The sequence below is a fragment of the Thalassophryne amazonica genome, chromosome 9 (genome assembly GCF_902500255.1).
Source record: "Thalassophryne amazonica chromosome 9, fThaAma1.1, whole genome shotgun sequence".
Taxonomy (NCBI): Eukaryota; Metazoa; Chordata; class Actinopteri; order Batrachoidiformes; family Batrachoididae; genus Thalassophryne; species Thalassophryne amazonica.
In genome coordinates, this window is record NC_047111.1 from 24,848,399 (window position 1) to 24,869,215 (window position 20,817).

Sequence of the window (20,817 nt, forward strand, 5' to 3'; positions counted from 1 at the left end):
CGGTGTGGGGTCTCGGCTGGTTATTCCATGCTGCCACATTTAAATGGAAGGCAAAGTTGGACCCGTGTGGACAAAACTGACACTGGGATATGTAAAACAATCTAATCTTGTTTTTGCTTTTTCTTATCAGTTTAAACTAGTCTATTTTTGAATACTGGGGAAGGCTCATCAGAAAGATGAGTGGGGAAGTGGGCTAGAATATGACAGATATTCACATCTGATTTTTTAAGAAGTCATGCAGACTTGGATTAAACTCAAAGTGTGACTGAGGCACTTTTCGGTGCCATTATTGCTGTTTTTATTTTAATTGTTAGTTTGGAGTTTTTAAACACCGGATTGCAGGTGAATTTGCTGCTTCAAACTCAAGTCTTCACTCACTTGGACACAAGAGTTCCCCTGTGGAAGCTTCTCCAAAACCTCCATCCTTCTCTCGTGTTTAAAGAAAGCAAAACCCGAACCAAGAAAGAGGGCAGCAGGAAGGACAACACCCCCCTCCCAAAAGTGAGGGGGGTGGGAAGATGGCAGCTCTCGCCAGCTCTCTCATCAGACAGAAACGGGCGGTTAAAGATGACCAAACCAACCGACCAGTAGCCAGCAAGCGAAAGCCGTGTCCTAAGAGCAACAAGTCCTTGTGTCAGAAACAGATTCTGGTCCTCATCTCCAAAGTGCGACTGTGCGGGGGTCGGAAAAGTCGAAACGACAAAAGACCGGGTGAGTCACTGCGTGCTTTTGGTGTCAGCTTTCTGTTCTACTTCCGCTTCCTGTTCATGCATTAAAGCATCTGTGCTAACACGAATGCTAACATAGAATTTACTTCATTTTATTTTATTCATTCACTGAAGATTAAATAAAGAATGTTTACTTTTTGAATATATACGTTCCGTTTTTTTCTGCAAATTTCCAACTTAAATTACTTTGTAAAGGATCACATGAAAAGCAGAGCATGTTGAAGTTGTTTTTACATTTCTGGTAGACTACATGTTGTAGATTAAGTTATGTTACAAAAGTGTGACAATTAAAAAAACATTTAATTATGGTGAATTTCCATTATTTCTTGATTTTCAATTCAGCAGATTTATCGACAACAGGTGTAGGTCAACAGAATCATGTTTTATTTTTGTAAATTGAACAAATCTGGATCTGGTTTGTTCGCTATTTTAAAGCATCACATTTATTTGTTAACTTTAAAATCAGTTTGGGGTTGTAATATACACAATCAAATAATATAAAGAGGTTAGGACCAGTGGATCCTCCCTGATCCTGGCAGGTTCAGGCAGCTTTTGCACAGGTTTTGCATCAAAATGCAAATAATAATAATAATAATAATAATAATAACAAAATGAAAGAAATTTGAAATTGCAGATCCAAAAATAAACCTTATGCAGTTTCACTATGAAAAATATATGGGAAAGCTGATTTTTTTTTTTTTTTGTGTAATAATTTCCATTTTGAAGTCATTTATTGATGTTTGACAAAGACTTGCTTGTGTAAAGTATATGGAACTTTCAGTTTTGAGCCTCTCCACTCACTTTATGCAGCATGCAGTGACACACAATGACATAAACACACACACACACACAAAGTAAAGAATCTGTTGGTTGAGTGTGAGTTTGGAAAATCAGATTGTGAAATGCAGCTGTGGTACTGAAGACGTGGTTCTTCATATCTGATCACTGATGTTGTTAGGATTTATTGAAAAGTCAGATCCTGATCATTTTAAAGAGATTTATTATCGTTCGTGAGGCGATGTGAATTTTAAGTGACTACAGACAGGATGAATCAAAGGAGATGAGAAGAAACACAAAGTTCTGGAATTTACTCCAAAATATAACTGAATGTTTTTCAGATTATTTACGCTCAAACATTTTATCAGCTTTTCCGGAAAAGGTCATTATTCATTAAGCCTACTGGAAGAAAAAATATGAATCAAACAAAGGCTGCATTCACAATACTGGTTAAAGTGACCAGACACTGATTTTTTGAAATTGATGCTGTATCTGTTTATTTTTTTTTCTGAACAGTTCATGTTAGTCAGTTTCTGATGGTTCTCACTGCAACCATATAACCAGAACTGAGACCAAATCAGAACTGAGATAACAGAGGCTACATTCACATTACCACATGAAGTGACTGAAATCTGCTTTCTTTCCTCAGTGCACTCGGTACAGATCTTTTTTTTTTTTTTTTAATTTAGTTTTTAAATGTCACTGTGCGTTACTATTATTTTTGCATTGTGGGTGGATAGCAGCATTAAACTTGGTCCGTGGGCAGGGGGTTGGGATTCGACTGAACTTCTTTGTCTTTCGGCTGTTCCCGTTAGGGGTCGCCACAGCAGATCAATCGTTTCCATCTCACCCTGTCCTCTGTATCTTCCTCTGTCACACCAACCACCTGCATGTCCTCTCTCAGCACATCCATGAACCTCCTCTTTGGTCTCCCTCTTCTCCTCCTGCCTGGTGGCTCCATCCTCAGCATCCTTCTCCCTATATACCCTGGGTCCCTCCTCTGCACATGTCCAAACCATCTCAATCTCGCCTCTCTGACTTTGTCTCCAAACCGTCCCACCTCAGCTGTCCCTCTGATATGTTCATTCCTAATCTTGTCCATTCTTGTCACTCCCAAAGAGAATCTCAACATCTTCAGCTCTGCCACCTCCAGCTCTGCCTCCTGTCTTTTTGTTAGTGCCACTGTCTCTAAACCATACAACATAGCTGGTCTCACTACTGTTTTGTAAACTTTCCCCTTCATGCTTGCTGATATTCTTCGGTCATAAATCACTCCTGCCACCTTTCTCCACCCACTCCACCCTGCCTGCACTCTCTTCTTCACCTCTCTACCACACTCTCCATTACTTTGAACAGTTGACCCCAAATATTTAAACTCATCTACTTTCACTTCTACTCCTTGTAACTGCACTATTCCACTGGGCTCCCTCTCGTTCACACACATGTACTCGGTCTTGCTTCTACTGACTTTCATTCCCCTTCTCTCCAAAGCATATCTCCACCTCTCCAGACTAGACTGAACTTGCTCTCTACTCTCACTACAGATCACAATGTCATCTGCAAACATCATAGTCCATGGGGACTCCTGTCTGATCTCATCTGTCAACCTGTCCATCACCACTGCAAACAAGAAAGGACTCAGAGCTGATCCTTGGTGTAATCCCACCTCCACCTTGAATGAGTCTGTCATTCCGACTGCGCATCTCACCGCTGTCACACTATTCTTGTACATGTCCTGCACTACCCTAACATACTTATCTGCCACTCCAGACTTCCTCATACAATACCACAGCTCTTCTCTTGACACCCTATCATAAGCTTTTTCTAAGTCCACAAACACACAATGTAACTCTTTTTGTCCTTCTCTGTACTTTTCCAACAGTATTCTCAGAGCAAACATTGCATCTGTAGTGCTCTTTCTCGGCATGAAACCATATTGCTGCTCACAGATCTTCACTTGTTTTCTAAGCCTAGCTTCTACTACTCTTTCCCATAACTTCATGCTGTGGCTGATCAGCTTTATGCCTCTGTAGTTACTGCAGCTCTGCACATCACCCTTGTTCTTGAAAATAGGAACCAGCACACTGCGTCTCCACTCCTCAGGCATCCTCTCACTTTCCAAGATTTTATTAAACAATCTGGTTAGAAACTCTACTGCCATCTCTCCTAGACATTTCCATGCCTCCACTGGAATGTCATCTGGACCAACTGCCTTTCCACTCTTCATCCTCTTCATAGCAGCCCTCAGTTCTTCCTTGCTAATCTCTTTACTTCCTGATTTACTCTCACCACATCATCCAGCCTTTTCTCTCGCACATTTTCTTTATTCATCAACTCTTCAAAAATATTCCCTCCACCTTCTCAGCACACACTCCTCACTTGTCAGCACATTACCATGTGCATCTTTTACCACCCTAACCTGCTGCACATCCTTTCCAGCTCTGTCCCTTTGTCTGGCCAATCGGTACAAGTCCTTTTCTCCTTCCTTACTATTCAACTTTTTGTACAGCTCGCAATATGCCTTTTCCTTTGCTTTTGCCACTTCTCTTCTCGCCTTACGCCGCATCTCCTTGTACTCCTGTCTACTTTCTTCATCTCTCCGACTATCCCAAAACTTTTTCGCCAACCTCTTTCTCCTTATGCTTTCCTGGACCTCATTCCACCACTAAGTCTCCTTGTCTTCCTTCCACTGTTCAGATGTCATACCCAGTACTGCCCTAGCTGTCTCCCTCACCACATCTGCAGTACTTTTCCAGTTGTCCAAAATTGCTTCCCCTCCAACTAGTGCTTCTCTCACCTGCTCGCTAAATTTCACACAACAGTCTTCCTCCTTCAGCTTCCACCATCTGATCCTTTATTGAGCTCACTCTCTTCTTCTTCTTTACCTCTAAAGTCATCCTACAAACAACCATCCTATGCTGTCTAGTGACACTCTCTCCTGCTACCACCTTACAGTCTGTGATTTCTTTTAGCTTGCATCTCTTATAAAGAATGTAGTCCACCTGTGTGCACCTTCCTCCACTCTTATATGTTACCCTGTGCTCCTCCCTTTTCTTAAAGTAGGTATTCACCACAGCCATTTCCATCCTTTTTGCAAAATCAGCTACCATCTGTCCTTCCCCATTCCTATCCTTGATACCATATCTACCCATTACTTCCTCATCACCTCTGTTCCCTTCACCAACATGCCCATTGAAGTCTGCTCCTATCATCACTCTTTCATGCTTGGGCACACTCTCCACCACCTCATCTAATACACTCCAGAAATCTTCTTTCTCCTTCATCTCACAACCTACCTGTGGGCCATATGCACTGATGATATTCATCATCTCCCCTTCAATTTCCAACTTCACACTCATCACCCTGTCAGACACTCGCTTAACCTCCAACACACTCAACATACTCTTCCTTTAAAATGACCCCAACACCATTTCTCTTCCTGTCCTCACCATGGTACAACAACTTGTACCCACTGCCGATGCTCCTGCTCTTACTTCCCTTCCACTTGGTCTCTTGCACACACAATATGTCTGCCTTTCTCCTCTCCATCATATCAGCCAGCTCGCTCCCTTTACCAGTCATACTACCAACATTCAAAGTCCCCACTCTCATTTCCACCCTTCTAGTTTTCTTCTTCTCCCACTGTTCGTGGCAACGTTCTCCTCCTCTTCTTCGTCGTCGTCTTCGCCCAGCAGTAGCCCAATTTCCACCGGCACCCTGTTGGGCAAGAGCACCGATGGCGGACGTTGTTAACCCGGGCCGTGACCGATCCGGTATGGGAATTCGATTCTGAGTCTGCATAGCTGGGTTGGCTTGTTTTACGCCGGATGCCCTTCCTGACGTAACCCTCCTCATTTATCCGGGCTTGGGACCGGCACTCAGAATGTACTGGCTGCACACCCCATGTGGCTGAGTTTGACTGGTTGGGTTCGACTGAACTTTAAATTAAAATTTAATTTAAAAAATTAATTTTAACTTTAAATGAGCTGTGAGCTTTACATCCACGTTTTTTTTTTTTGTTTGTTTTTTTTGCAGCTGCTCGACTCGTCCTCACCTCTTAAAGCGCGGTGATCAGCACACCTGCACTGAGCTTTACAAAGACATTTTTATACTTTTTTTCCTCCTTTATTTAGAGCTGAGCTGAGCCGCTCCGTATCTGCACGTTAAAACAGTTGATCCTCCGCGACGCGTCAACAACTAACCACTATTTTCCACTCAAATACACCTAAACTCTCTTACTGAGGACCACATGATGTGAAAACGCAATAAAACTTTCTTACCTGTAAACCTGGTCATGTTTTCTGCATAAATAAATGTTATCCATTCTTTGTGCTCAAATGCCAAAGCAGGGGCGAATCCAGGTGGAATGGGGGCATGGGGCAAGGATGTGCCCCCCAACACCCCTAGATTAAAGGTCCAGTTTTGAAGCCGTTTTTTACTACAACTACTAATATTGCTTAAAATAATAATAATTTCGACAAGTAAAATGTTTAGAGAGAATTTAAATGTTAGAAAAATGTTAGAATTTAATAGTTACATTTATAAACAATGTAGGTTTGAAATTGCAAGTTTTACTGTTACAGTGCTGTCAACAGTTAAATATGAGGTCAAGAAAGAGGTCTTTATTTTACTTTTTATAAAACAAGTATTTATTTTCATTGAAGTCAAGAAAGGGTGACTATAAAGTGAGTTTTGGCAAAACAGGTATCATTGTCATGTTGACGTGGGTTGTTGTCGGCAGCTGGGGAAAGTAACTAAAAATGTAACTAGTAATCTAACTTAGTTACTTTTACAATTGAGTAATCAGTAAAGTAACTAAGTTACTTTTTCAAGGAGTAATCAGTAATTGGATTACTTTTTCAAAGTAACTGTGGCAACACTGAGTATGAACACGTGAAACTCTCTTGTGTTTTCTTTTGCACATGATGGCCCTCATCTAAATCAGATTTGATTGATTATTTATCTCGGTCAGCATGACTGCTGAAATTTAGTTCACGGCCACTTCTATTGTTAATGTAAACACAGTAATATTTGTTGTCTCGAAGATGCTGTGTGTGTGTGTGTGTGTGTGTGTGTGTGTGTGTGTGTGTGTGTGTGTGTGTGTGTGTGTGTGTGTGTGTAAAATCTGTAAAAAAAAAAAAAAAAAAATCAGTGAGAAATCACAGGTAGGTGGATTTCTGACAATAATGTGAATTTAGCCAAAGAGACACATGTGTGAGGGGAAAATAATCTCCTTTGCAAAACAAACATTTACCATCACAGTTAAATTTGCGGTGGGGGATTCCTCTCATATATTTTCAACTAGCTTAGCTACTTGCCAAAGTGCAACCTTTTTGTGTGCAAACATTCCTGTTTGATGCTGAATAGTTTTGAAAATGGTTTTAATTTGGGATTTGCTTCATAATGCCTCAAAAATGATCTGTTACTCACATGCTGTCAAAGATACATACAAAAAATTGTGCAACATATATGCGCATATTTAATTTAAAAATCTTTACAATGTGTCTGAAAGTATAATGTGTGTCCTGATGTCTTTATTACATGTTAATAACCGTATATTATTATGATTTTTTTTTTTTTTTTTTTTTTGCTGTGTAAAACTTTCCCAAAGTCTGATTGGAATTATTGCAATATTAAAATAAGAAAAATGGAAAACATTAGAAAAGTGAGTTTTTCTGTATAATTTCTGAATTATTTTTTTTGCCATGCATTGATATATTACCCAGTTTTCTTTTTAAGTACCAGATTGTGTCGCTGCCTTTTGTTTTTCCCCCTGTGGTGTAATTTGGAGGCTGCTGATATATTTAATTTATAACTCTGAAATGTTCTTGCCTTTACCCTTGAACAATTAGTAAGTGTGGCATGTAAATTATGCACATTGCAGGAATGTTGCTGAGGAAAACGTGCCTGATGAACAAGCTGTGTGATTTGACTTTCATGGCTGATTGTTGAACATAAAGTGCATTTGAGTGTCTTTCTGCTTGAGGAGAAACAGAGTGAATGTGAGAATGATGGGCAAAGAGTGACTGTGAGCAGAGATTTGTATTTCATTAGAGCACCGTCATTCAAAAACAACTGGTGTACAGTAGATGTTGTCACGTACTCTAGAGGTTTTATTGCATTATTTGGTGTCACAACTTGTGCCATCATAGACACTTTGGGAGACTCAGATGGAAGTGTAGTACTTTGATTGTGAGGGAATGTCAGCTCTGGTATTTTGGTCATGTGGTGCACTGAGCCTGATCTATTGTGCTGTACGACAACTGGAAAAAGGACAAGGACAAGCCCATGTATGACCTGGCTGCAGGAGATAGACGGCAAGTAGCTCAGTGGATGTTAACCAATATGTAGACCTGGGTTTGAGTCCCGGTTATGCTACCCGTATCCTTGAACAAGACACTGATTCTGGATTGTCTCAGTCCACTCAGCTGTAAAGATGGGTACTAGTGTAACAAGGTGAAGCCCAGATTGAGAAGATGTTCTTGCGGGGAATCCTCCTTTGGCTGACCTTGTAGACCCATAGAGTTTGGTAGAGTCTCAAGTACAAGCAATCTGGTGTTTGAACCCCACCATGGCAGTGGCGACAAAGATTTGCCATCCGATTACACTAGCCTTGGCTCAGGAAGTAAATGTGAGGCATCGTTGCAAAGTGCACTGAACATACAAGAAGCGACTGAGAAGTTTTGAGCCTGACAGAAAAAGTAGGGCATGGTTCTCCATCTTTTACATTCTTAGTAACCAACATTTCTCAAGATTGTGCCCCTCACATGCTAGATGGAAAAGTGCTACAGAAATGCAGTCCTTCATCTTCTGCTTTCTGGAGTTGGGAATGGAGCAGTTGTCTACTTGGGAGGTTGAGCTCCAGGATCTAGGGAAGATCCATAATGTGGTGGAGGCACCGAGCCATGTTGACTGTCCTGACATACAGATGGGTTTTGCATTAGCTAAAAATACCAAATTCTGCTCAGTCACATTCAGGTCCCTGCTGCTGTTCAGACTTAATCTTTGGAAACATTATTTTAGATCATTTCTGCACAGACTAGACAGTCCCTGCATTTGTGACATGGTCAGCTTACATAATAAGACCAGATGTTCTTCTGGTGATGCAGGTTGACTGAGGACATGAAATTCTCAGGACTCATATTGAACAAAGATTCTGTCTCCATCGTCATGATTTGTTGGAAAATATTATTAATGCCAACAAGTCTACTAATAAAAGACATATGTTCTGTCTACGGAAGCTTTTTGAAGACTTGTCCTGGTATTGTGGATGATTCTGGTATTATTTCTTACTGTGACTGTGAGTCCTTCTTGTGTACCTGTATTGAGAAAGAAAACCTGTTTTATGATGACTGTGCATGTCTGTGGACTGGGCGTTACTCCTGATATTGTTCTTCAGATTAAATTTGGGGCTAATGTCAGAAAAGCAAGAGATGGGTAGCAGCTGCTTCCAGATGTCTAAGAGGACAAAGCCTGAAGACCAAACCAGAATCCTTGTAAGTTGTACAAGGCAGTTTTACTGCTTGCTTTTTAATACAGATCACAAGGTACAGATGGTCCATGGCTACAAAAATCTACTCTTTGCTCAATGTATAGATGACCTTCAGCCTTCACAAATGTAGCAAAAACACTGCAATGCTACGTGGATTTTAGTTCAAAATGCTACGGAAATACTTGGTAAATGGACTGCATTTATATAGCAATTTTCCATCTGCATCAAATGCTCAAAGTGCTTTACAATAATGCCTCACATTTACTACAATGTCAGGGGTGAAAATGCAGCATCGTCTTATAGTCAGGGTCAGGTGACCAGCCCCAAACTAATCTTCCAATTGGAGAGGAAAAATGCTCTGCCATCTCAGTGTCAATAAATATAGTTTGTTTTAAGACTTAAGAGGGATTAAGACTCTGGCATTATGACTAGAAGCATATATTTTGTGTGTTTTATGGGTTTGAGGAAAGCTGAGTCTATATTATGTGTTTTCATTGATTAGAATCCCACTTTTATGCAACAGATGTTCCAATTATTTACAATACATACATGACTGAATTTTATTTCAAGAGCTTTTTTTTAATTGAGAAGCATTATTTTATAAAGGTTTTTTAATAGAGATTTATTATTTTTTTTAATAACAAACATGACCATATCATCTGCAGCCGAGCAACCGTCAGTGGTGCTTCTGCAGATTCTCCACCAGCTTGTATAGTCACAAATTAAGTTATTTCACACTACCAAAGAAGCACTGGATGTCTGAGAAGAAACCTAACACTGCTACAAGTGTATGTGGTCCCATTTAAAATGTGTTAAATCAAGTCTATTACCATGTTAAAACAAGTTAATCAACACTAGTTGAGTTAGTTTACACCCTGATAGAGTTGATTTAACACCATTACAAGTCAAGTCAGGTCTGGGAGCATGTGCTGACCCTCTACTGCATCCACAATGCCACGGAACGACCTTGGGTCCTGGATGGCATCCACCCAGGCAGACAACTGGTCCATTCCCACGTCTCTAAAATAACCATCTACAACCCCAATTCCAATGAATTTGGGACATTGTGTAAAATGTAAATAAAAACGGAATACAATGATTTGCACTTTGGGTAGTGCCAGAAAGCACAAGATTGTGGATTCCACTTTGCATCTGTCCACTTCAAATGAGCTTGGGTCCAGAGAAGGCAGCAGCGTTTCTGGATGTTGTTGATGTATGTCTTTCACTTTGCATGGTCGAGTTTTAACTTGCACTTGTAGATGTAGCGACGAACTGTGTTAACTGACAATGGTTTTCTGAAGTTTTCCTGAGCCCACACAGTAAGATCCTTTACACAATGATGTCAGTTTTTAATGCAGTGCTGCCTGAGGGATTGAAGGGCATTCAATGTTGGTTTTCGAAGTTGCTGCTTACGTGAAAAAAGTTGTCCAGATTCTCTGAATCTTCTGATTATATTATGGACTGTAGATGATGGAAGCCCTAAATTCCTTGCAATTGAATGTTGAGAAACATTGTTCTTAAACTGTTGGACTATTTTTTCACACAGTTGTTCACAAAGTGGTGATCCTCACCCCATCTTTGCTTGTGAATGGCTGAAACTTTTGGGGATGCTCCTTTTATACCCAATCATGACACTCACAGTGAGTGTCCTCAGTTTCCAAATGCTTATTGAGTGTTGTTAGAAGGAAAGGTGATGTAACACAGTGGTAAACATACCACTGTCCCAGCTTTTTTGAAACATGTTGCAGGCATCCATTTCAAAATGAGCAAATATTTGCACAAAAACAATAAAGTTTATCAGTTTGAACATTAAATATCTTGTCTTTGTGGTGTATTCAATTGAATATAGGTGAAGAGGATTTGCAAATCATTGTATTCTGTTTTTATTTACATTTCACACAACATCACAACTTCATTGGAATTGGGGTTGTATCTACTGCAGTCAGGTGAAACGTGGGCATCGCCTTAACCTTCTCAAGCTGCTGTGGTCCTCAACAGTCAGGCACCTGGGTGCTGGATGATATGCAGAGAAACGGACCACAGCGTCGTAGCTGACACTCCCTCATAATGCAAGTCACTCTCCTCATCTTAATGTCTCTTAATAACCACTTGTTTGATATAAAGTCATTCCAGTGATACCTGAAGATCTTCCAAAGACACCTGGTACCAAAGACAGCCACTTATCACCTTAGGTCACTGGTTAGTGTTGATAGAGATGATTTAATACCATGTTGGAGTTGTTTTGACATCATGATGAAGTTGATGTAACACTATTTTAAATGGGGCCATCTGCACTCATTGCAGTGTTAGTTTAGCACTGCAGATTTTACTGTGTGGATGAGACAGCCCAGGCAAACAGCAGGACATGCCCCATTTGTTCTGCCTGACCGAGCTTCACTGACCTCCTCTTACTGTCCTACACAGTCCCTCACAATAGTCCTGCTCAAGTCAGAATCTGGTCAACAGAGAAAGAAATATACGTATACGAGGTCTGTTAGAAAAGTATCTGACCTTTTTATTTTTTTCAAAAACCTGATGGATTTGAATCACGTGTGCTTGCATGAGCCAACTTTGTGTCATTTGCTGGTAAGCAGCCTTTGTGTGAGGATGGGTGGAGTCTCTCGTCGTTTTTTCTTTGCAAGGAAATGGCGGAACGACTGGAGCAGCGCAACTGCATCAAATTTTGCCAGAAACTGGGCGACAGCCAGGTGGAAACCATTCGGAAGCTTCAGACGGCTTTCGGTGACGATCCTCTGGGCATCACACAGATTAAGGAGTGGTACAACCAGTTTAAAGACGGCCGCACAACGGTGGAGAGCGAGCCACGCTCCAGGCGGCCATCAACATGCTGAAATGACCGGATCATTTCCAAAGTGAACACTGTGGTGATGTGGGACCATCATGTGACTATCTGAGAAATTGTGGAAGAGGTGGATATCAGCACTTTTTCGGCACATTCCACTGTGACAGAAGATTTTGCCATGAAAAGAGTTGCAGCGAAATTCATGCCGATGGCTTTGGCATGAAGCTGACGGAGCAAAAGCGCCTTCGTGTTGAAGTCTCACAGGACATGTTGTGACATGCCCACCTCTTCCACCATTTGGAAGATTCAGACGGCTTTCGGTGGCTTTTCAGTTGTGTGACTATCCGAGAAATTGTGGAAGAGCTGGGCATTTTTTGCCAGTTTGCTCATGCAAGCACACGTGATTCAAATCCATCAGGTTTATATATATATATATATATATATATATATATAAACTGTCAGTGACCTGCACCAGTGTCTTCTTTTCAAATCAATTCAACTCATCAATGGATAGTCATTAATCAATAATCACCCTCTTGGTTTGGTCAAGCTGGACCTGTCCTGAATTACTACTCAGTTGTAATACTACAGAAGTATAATGAGTAACAGCAAAAAATATAACAATATATCGATTGTAGATGACAGTTCCTTCATGGGGATCATCATCAATTTCCCTGGTGGAAGTCACTGAGGTCGTCAAACAACTCTGCAGTGGCAAGGCCCCAGGGGTTGATCAGATCTGTCTAGAAATGCTGAAGGCTCTGGGTATGGAAGGACTGTCTTGGATGAGACGTCTCTTCAACATTGCGTTGAGGTCTGGGACAGTGCCTAAGGAAACTGAGGTGGTGGTCCCCATATTTAAAAAGGGGATGAGAGAGAGAGTGTGTGCCAACTACATGGGCATCACACTACTCATCCTCCCTGGTAAAGTCAACTCCAGGCTGCTGGAAAGGAGGGTTTGGCTGATATTCAAACCTCTGATTAAAGAGGAACAATGCGGGTTCCATCCTGGCCGTGGAACAACTGACCAGCTCTTCACTCTCACAAGGATCCTGGAGAGTGCCTGGGAGTATGCCCACCCAGTCTACATGTGTTTTGTGGACTTGGAGAAAGTGTATGATCAGGTACCCCGGGAGATACTGTGGGAGGTGCCATCTCAGGGCCATCCAATCTCTGTACTCACAAAGCGAGAGCTGTGTTCAGGTGCTTGGCAGTAAGCTGCACTTGTTGGCCTCAACCAGAGCTGCGCTTTGTCACTAATATTCAATTTATTTCAATTATATTACACCAAATCACAACAAAGCTGCCTCAAGGCGCTTCGCACACTAAGGTCTAACCTTGCTTCTAATCTTGCTGCTTTGACTAAAGCAAATATTACGATCGTTAATACCGAATGTCTTAAATGTAGGGGCCTGAAATCGGGTGTAATCAGTTGTAAAAGTAGTGTTGTAGAACATGTGAACTATCCAGAAAGTTTTAAACTTATTTTTTAAATTGATATCGGGATAAATCTGGATCCAAAAAGGTGAATAATCAGATTTAATTGATGCAGACTGAGGAAAATCTTGCATACAGTGAAAGAAGGTGTGTTGGATTTACATGATTTAGATGTATATCGGTTGCACATGATCAGAATGTGTCCAAATAACACAATTTTCTTACATATCTCAATTAGAAACATAAAGTTCAAGTTTCAGTTTGTCATTATATAGATTTAAAAGTGCAACCTGCAACAAAAATGTAATAAAATGCGATGAAAATTGTGTTTATATTTGGACATTTTGATCATGGTTCTTTTTTTCAGTGAAAGTGGACAATCTGGTACAATAAGTAAGTAATTAGGACCTTGCTGATTTTTTTTTTTTTTAATCGGGGTGAGAAAATAATAGGCGTAGTTGGATCCTCCTCTAACACATGAAACCCATAAAACGCATGTTGTGCTCTTCAACAAAAGACATTTTTTGAGATTTTAACTGAGAAATTTAAGCATTCTGGTAAAGTGTGCCAAAAATGCAAAAGACAAAGCAAGGTTTCAGGCATGTGCAAAAAATTGTATAATGGGAATTGTACGTAATCAGGTGTAGTTGGAACTAAGTTACAATCATACTGAATTGGATATAAAATAGTAGGTACTTTGACTGTGTATGAATTTTGGCTATAATTTCGACAAATTGGGCCCATTTCCTCAATTTTAGAATCAGGATGGGAATCTGGGCCAAAAATTGGTCATGGGAGACGTTCCTAAAGCATAGACTGGAGGACATCATATGAGCAGAATCTGCTAGAAGTTGGTCTGTGAAACAGACTGATTTTGTTGAGCCAGAAGGAAACTTTGGACCCAGTCTTGATGATCTACAGTGTACAGTCTAAAGGTGAAATAGAGTTTTATATTTGGCAATTAAACTATCTGGTTGCCTGAAGAAAATGTGATAACTGCATTGGCTGGAAAGTAGCTTTGACACTTGAACTGTGCACTGCTTTGTGCAGAATGTAATGCACCTTTACCACATCCACAAATTTTGAGCACAACATCATCATGGTTATCAAATCATGGCAAGCCCTGGGGGTAGTCTTGATGGGTCTTGATGATGCCACAACATGCCACCATTACAGTTTTGAACTGTTCAAAACAGCAGTAAGCTGTCACAGAACTTTTACTGTTGTCCATCTGGATATTTGTGTCATTTGAGGGGTTCTAGACCAATTTCATGCTACTTTTATATTAAATTGTGTGGCATACTGGACATCCTTGTTTCCTTGTAGCTCCATCTTACACAACCTTCCTGGAGTCTTGAGGAAAAGGACTCAGCTTGGTACTCTGGCGAGGTCAGTCGCATCTCCTCCTCTTTCCTCTATCTCTGCTCCAACCTTCAAAGTCCCTACTTCATCAGGCTGTGAATTCTTCAAACTATATTGGATTAATGATGGAATTGATCAGCTGGTCTCTGAACGCATTGACACCATTTTTTCTACAAGAAGATCAGGGCCGGGGGACCCTGCATGCCTGGATGGAACTTACCATGCGGGCTATGTTCTCGACCCCTGGGAGACTTGGCGGGTCGCATGCTTTGCGCCTTTCTCTGTGGAGGACGTCAAGGATTTATTCATATTTGGATTCATAGTAGGAGGGCTGGTACTTATTGGCTTATGTGCTGCCCTGACCTAGCAGAAGATTGGCAAGACGACTGCCGCCAAAACCACCAAGGCGATGAATTCTCAGACTGCGTTAACCCTTGAACTCAGACGCAAATTGGATAATATCTCAGAGCAAATGCGTACCTTGCAGGAGAAGGTGAAGATTTTAGAGGATGGGGAATTTTTCATAATTGGGATTTGGTTTGTTCATGTGAAGCAGAAAAAGTGTTTTTCACTGCTCAACCACAAACACGGCAGGCTTATCAGCCTCTCAAGGATAAAATGCCCATTGTTTTTCCTCCAGAAGAATTTCTGCGGCCTTGGGAAAATTGGCTGCCTCCTTATCTCTCTTACTCCAGTACACAAGGACAGACAGACTCACACATGGACAAAGCCTGAAGCATGCTCCACTTTCCCTCCTACCTCCCCTCCTGCCCCCCATCACACACCCCATCTCGGCCATGCCATCCCTTTCCCCTCCGGGGGCTGCACGGTTTTAGCTCCGGCAGGTCCCCGTACCCCCCAAGCTAGCGGCGGCACGACGCCTGTTGCAGCGGCTACCATACACTCACATCACCTCAATTTGGAAAATGGACTGTTTCAAGTTTAGTGCACATAAATAATGTCAAATGTATATGTGTTGTCTTAAGTCTGATGTGTGCCATTATTACGGTAAACAAGTGAATTCATTGCTGTTTGTCTGTGGTAATGTGAGTGTGGACGTAATCTCATTGTTGTTGCACTTGTAATGACAATGACAATAAATCTCATCCATCCATCCATCCATCCATCCATCCATCCACAAGATGGATAAACTTAGTTTTGATTGACATATTAGTGATAAAATCAACAATGTTAATGGAGTGCTCGGTACTATCCAGAGGACTTTCTGATATCTGGATATTCAGAATTTCAATTTTTTATACACTGCCTTAGTCTGTTCACATTTGGAATTTACCAACCATATCTGAAGAAACAGAAAACATCCAGCGTCCTGCAATCAAAATGCCCCCAGGTCTCAAGGAATTATCATACCCTGAAATACTCTGAAGACTAAAACTTCCTTTGTTAGCATTCCATAGACTCCATGGAGACATGATTAAAACATACAAGATTTTGTCTGGGAAATATGACTGTGAAGTGTGTGATTTCATCAAACTCTTGGACCAAACACCAAACACAAGAGGAGTGTTATGTGTCGACGCGGGTTGAGGAGCGGACCTGCGTCAGACGGAACCCAGCGCTACAAATAACCAGAAAAGCGGTTCCAAAAACAATATATTTATTTCACCCGCTGGTGCATAAAAAGTGTAAAAACAGAAATAGCGTCCCTCTGGTGGAGTGAAGGCTGGCACGCTCTCCAGCGCCCAAAATGATCGAAGCCCGGCGCTCCTGGACCCACTACCACCGCCAAACACCCCCCCCCCAGGTGGACACGACAAACCGACTCTCTGCGAAGCATAGAAGAGGTAAGGTAAGTCAGCAGTTACAACTAATATCCTTCAAAAGACACACACTATCAGCAACACATGCAGGTCTGTATTTTAAGCTTTATGCAAATGAGCAGCTTCTCACAACAGGTGGAGGACCACTTGTCCGCATGCCACAGCAGTGAGAAGCGAGCTGCACAATCCTCATCACAATTCAAGTATACTGCGTAACAAAATACCAAATTACTATCAACAATTAGTCAAACACTTAATCACCTTTGATGTGTGCTGACAGCATGTGTCCCTCACCCTTCCTTGCTTCACGGGCTCGATGTGTCAAACCCAGGCGCGGTCCTCAGCGTCTCACAAACGAACATCACAAGGTCGAGTTTCCGGCAGTTCTGCTTGAATCACACATGACTTAAATGCAGAACGCCATCCAATTATCTGCTTCAGCTGAAAGTCTTCAAGGTTGCATGTGAGCACCATTCACAGGTGCTACACATGATGTTGATGAGGGTGAAGGATTCTTCAGCCAGCACCTTCTCCACAGACAAATCAGTTCTCATGCCACCTGGAGAGCAAAGAAAAGAAAAGAACACCAAAATATCCAGCCACACCCCCCAACACACAACAAGGAGACCATTTGAAAGTCGTGAAAACAGGCCAAGGACCAACCTGCCCAAACACACCTTTACAGTTAGAACCTCAGACATGTGGAACAACTTCCAAAATGTCATTTTATCAGGGCCTAGTATTAACAGCTTCAAGAATCCGTTGGATAAACTATGGAAAGACCTACCCCTAGTATATGACCACAAAGATATGGCTGCTAACAGAGACACCGCAAGATCACCATATCTACACAACAACCAAGACATCCTGACATGGACAGAAGTAGAAGGCGAGCCAAAAGAACAGGCACTTGACTGAGCCTAACGTCGTGAAATACCACAGGTTGCAAAGGTAGTTGGTGGTGTTACACTACATCATGGTGGTTCTTGGCTCAATGGTGAGGAATCTTCTACATAATAATAAAGTTACAGGGTTGAAGTCGAGTGAGTTGATGTTTATACAGGATGTGGTCAATGTTGACCGCGACAACTGTGACATGGTGTATTCTTGAATAGTCATGGTCAAAACTGTGTATGTGTGCATGGATCTAAAGATGTAAACAAAGAATGCCGTACCAAGAAACATCACATTGTTGAAACAGCATGATGAGGCTACTGCTTGCAGGCATAGCGTACACTGAGACATCATGTAGCACTGAATGGGATATTTGGCACGGTGATTACTGTAGTATGTTATAGGAGTAAGCATTGAAGGTGCAAGTCAGCAGTCAGAGCACAAACGGGGGCCCTGGCTGGCAGGCAGCAGACTGGGTTACAAGGAGAGATCCAGCAGAGGATAGCATTAAGCTGACCCTACGAGACCAAGGCCACAAATTTGCTTACTCAACAACACCTGATCAGATAGTGCAGTGTTAGGTAGCTTCCCATTAGAACTTTACTGACTGTGACAGGGGTCAGAGAGACAGACAGAGACACCGAGAGGGAGGGAGGGAGTGTCAACTAGAGCCACAAGAGAAAGACTCAAGATGTTCGAGAAGTCAGAAATTAATGTGGCCAAAGGGGAAGGACTTAAGGATGATGGTACTACAACCCTGGCAAAAATTATGGAATCACCAGCCTCAGAGGATGTTCATTCAGTTGTTTAATTTTGTAGAAAAAAAGCAGATCACAGACATGACACAAAACTAAAGTCATTTCAAATGGCAACTTTCTGGCTTTAAGAAACACTATAAGAAATCAGGAAAAAAAAATTGTGGCAGTCAGTAACAGTTACTTTTTTAGACCAAGCAGAGGGAAAAAAAATATGGACTCACTCAATTCTGAGAAAAAAATTATGGAATCATGAAAAACAAAAGAACGCTCCAACACATCACTAGTATTTTGTTGCACCACCTCTGGCTTTTATAACAGCTTGCAGTCTCTTAGGCATGGACTTAATGAGTGACAAACAGTACTCTTCATCAATCTGGCTCCAACTTTCTCTGATTGCTGTTGCCAGATCAGCTTTGCAGGTTGGAGCCTTGTCATAGACCATTTTCTTCAACTTCCACCAAAGATTTTCAATTGGATTAACATCCGGACTATTTGCAGGCCATGGCATTGACCCTATGTGTCTCCCCAAACATCCTTTCGATTGATGGGATAAGAAAAGTGTCCAAAATATCAATGTAAACTTGTGCATTTATTGATGATGTAATGACAGCCATCTCCCCAGTGCCTTTACCTGACATGCAGCCCCATATCATCAATGACTGTGGAAATTTACATGTTCTCTTCTTTATAAATCTCATTGGAACGGCACCAAACAAAAGTTCCAGCATCATCACCTTGCCCAATGCAGATTCGAGATTTATCACTGAATATGACTTTCATCCAGTCATCCACAGTCCACGATTGCTTTTCCTTAGGCCATTGTAACCTTGTTTTTTTCTGTTTAGGTGTTAATGATGGCTTTTGTTTAGCTTTTCTGTATGTAAATCCCATTTCCTTTAGGCGGTTTCTTACAGTTCAGTCACAGACGTTGACTCCAGTTTCCTCCCATTCGTTCCTCATTTGTTTTGTTGTGCATTTTCGATTTTTGAGACATATTGCTTTAAGTTTTCTGTCTTGATGCTTTGATGTCTTCCTTGGTCTACCAGTATGTTTGCCTTTAACAACCTTCCCATGTTGTTTGTATTTGGTCCAGAGTTTAGACACAGCTGACTGTGAACAACCAACATCTTTTGCAACATTGCGTGATGATTTACTCTCTTTTAAGAGTTTGATAATCCTCTCCTTTGTTTCAATTGACATCTCTTGTGTTGGAGCCATGATTCATGTCAGTCCACTTGGTGCAACAGCTCTCCAAGGTGTGTTCACTCCTTTTTAGATGCAGACTAACGAGCAGATCTGATTTGATGTAGGTGTTAGTTTGGGGATGAAAATTTACAGGGTGATTCCATAATTTATTCCTCAGAATTGAGTGAGTCCATATTTTTTTCCCTCTGCTTGGTCTAAAAAAGTAACCGTTACTGACTGCCACAATTATTTTTCCTGATTTCTCATAGTGTTTCTTAAAGCCAGAAAGTTGCCATTTGAAATGACTTTAGTTTTGTGTCATGTCTGTGATCTGCTTTTTTTCTACAAAATTAAACAACTGAATGAACATCCTCCGAGGCCGGTGATTCCATAATTATTGCCAGGGGTTGTAATGTGGTGGATGTAAGTTAAGAAGAAATTCAAAGGCAGTGTAAGCAGGGGGACGTTAAAGGGAAGGTCGATGGGAACAAAAAGAAAGTCACAACATGCTGAAAAAAACAATCCCAAATCAGAAAACGTTGGGACAATATGCAAGAAGAATAAAATGATGGCGATTCTTATGTTTACTTTGACTTTTATTGAACTGCAGAGAGTACGAAACCAAGATGTCTGATGTTTTATGTGATCACCTTAATTTAATTTGTTAATATACATCCTCTCCTGCATTTAGTACCTGCCACATATTCCAAAAAAAGTTGGGACAGAAATGCATTTACCACTTTGTATTGTTGCTGTTCCTACACTTAAAAGACATTTTGGCATTCTTACTGCAAACATGTCCGAACCTCCCTCCTTACACAAATACACATCCCCTGAGAACGGTTAAATCCACGAAGTATTCAGGTTCATGTAGCTTGGAGGTGAAAATATGACTAAAAAGGTGATAATATTCACTTGTCTAATAATTATAAATGCAGTGTTGTTGATCAGCTATACTTAATATTATTATGGAGTTGATTTTACACTCTTTGGGTTGGGAACATATGTAGTCACAGAGTTGATTTAAGTCTGCAATGTTTATTTTACCTTTTTGAAATTCATGCAGTCAAACAAATAATGTCATACTTTTCAACCAGACAAAACTAGTTTTGCCCACTGTGCAATTTTTGCTCGTCCCCTACCTCAACATCTACCACTCTGAGAAGGTATTATTTTTTTGGGTTGGTCATGGTATACATGAGGTCATGAAGTTGTTGGACAGAGGTATTTGGTCATGCAAATATGTTTGCAGAAGAAGAAAAGCCAAAGTCTTCTGGATCCTGGTGCTTTTCGTTTTACTGTAACATTGTGAGACTTGGATGCTAACCAGTGAGCTAACACAATGACTGGAAGTCTTTGTTATTAGGACTCTTGAGGATCGGAATGAAATGGTTTTGTGTGAAAGGAACGGTCATGTCAGGAGACTAAGTTGAGGAGCATCACTTGCATTGTGAAGGAACATCACTGATGACATTTTGGTCATGTAGTGTGTTTCTTTGGGTGTGATCCATCATCTTGGTGCCTCAGTGTTGAGGACCCCAGTGATTGGAGAAGGCTAAGGAGATGCCCACGTTTCACCTGACTGCGGCAGACAGTTACT

At 41.2% G+C, this 20,817-nt stretch overlaps 1 protein-coding gene across 1 annotated transcript in view; it reads left to right on the forward strand.

Annotated features, from left to right (window-relative positions):
- Positions 1-440: 440 nt before the first annotated feature.
- The window catches only part of fgf11b (fibroblast growth factor 11b), a 48,771-nt gene continuing 28,394 nt past the window's right edge, over positions 441-20,817 (forward strand). The window contains exon 1 of the mRNA XM_034177807.1: positions 441-711. Within this exon, the coding sequence (XP_034033698.1) occupies positions 519-711 (193 nt within the window). The 5' untranslated portion in view covers positions 441-518. The remainder of the gene's footprint in view (positions 712-20,817) is intronic.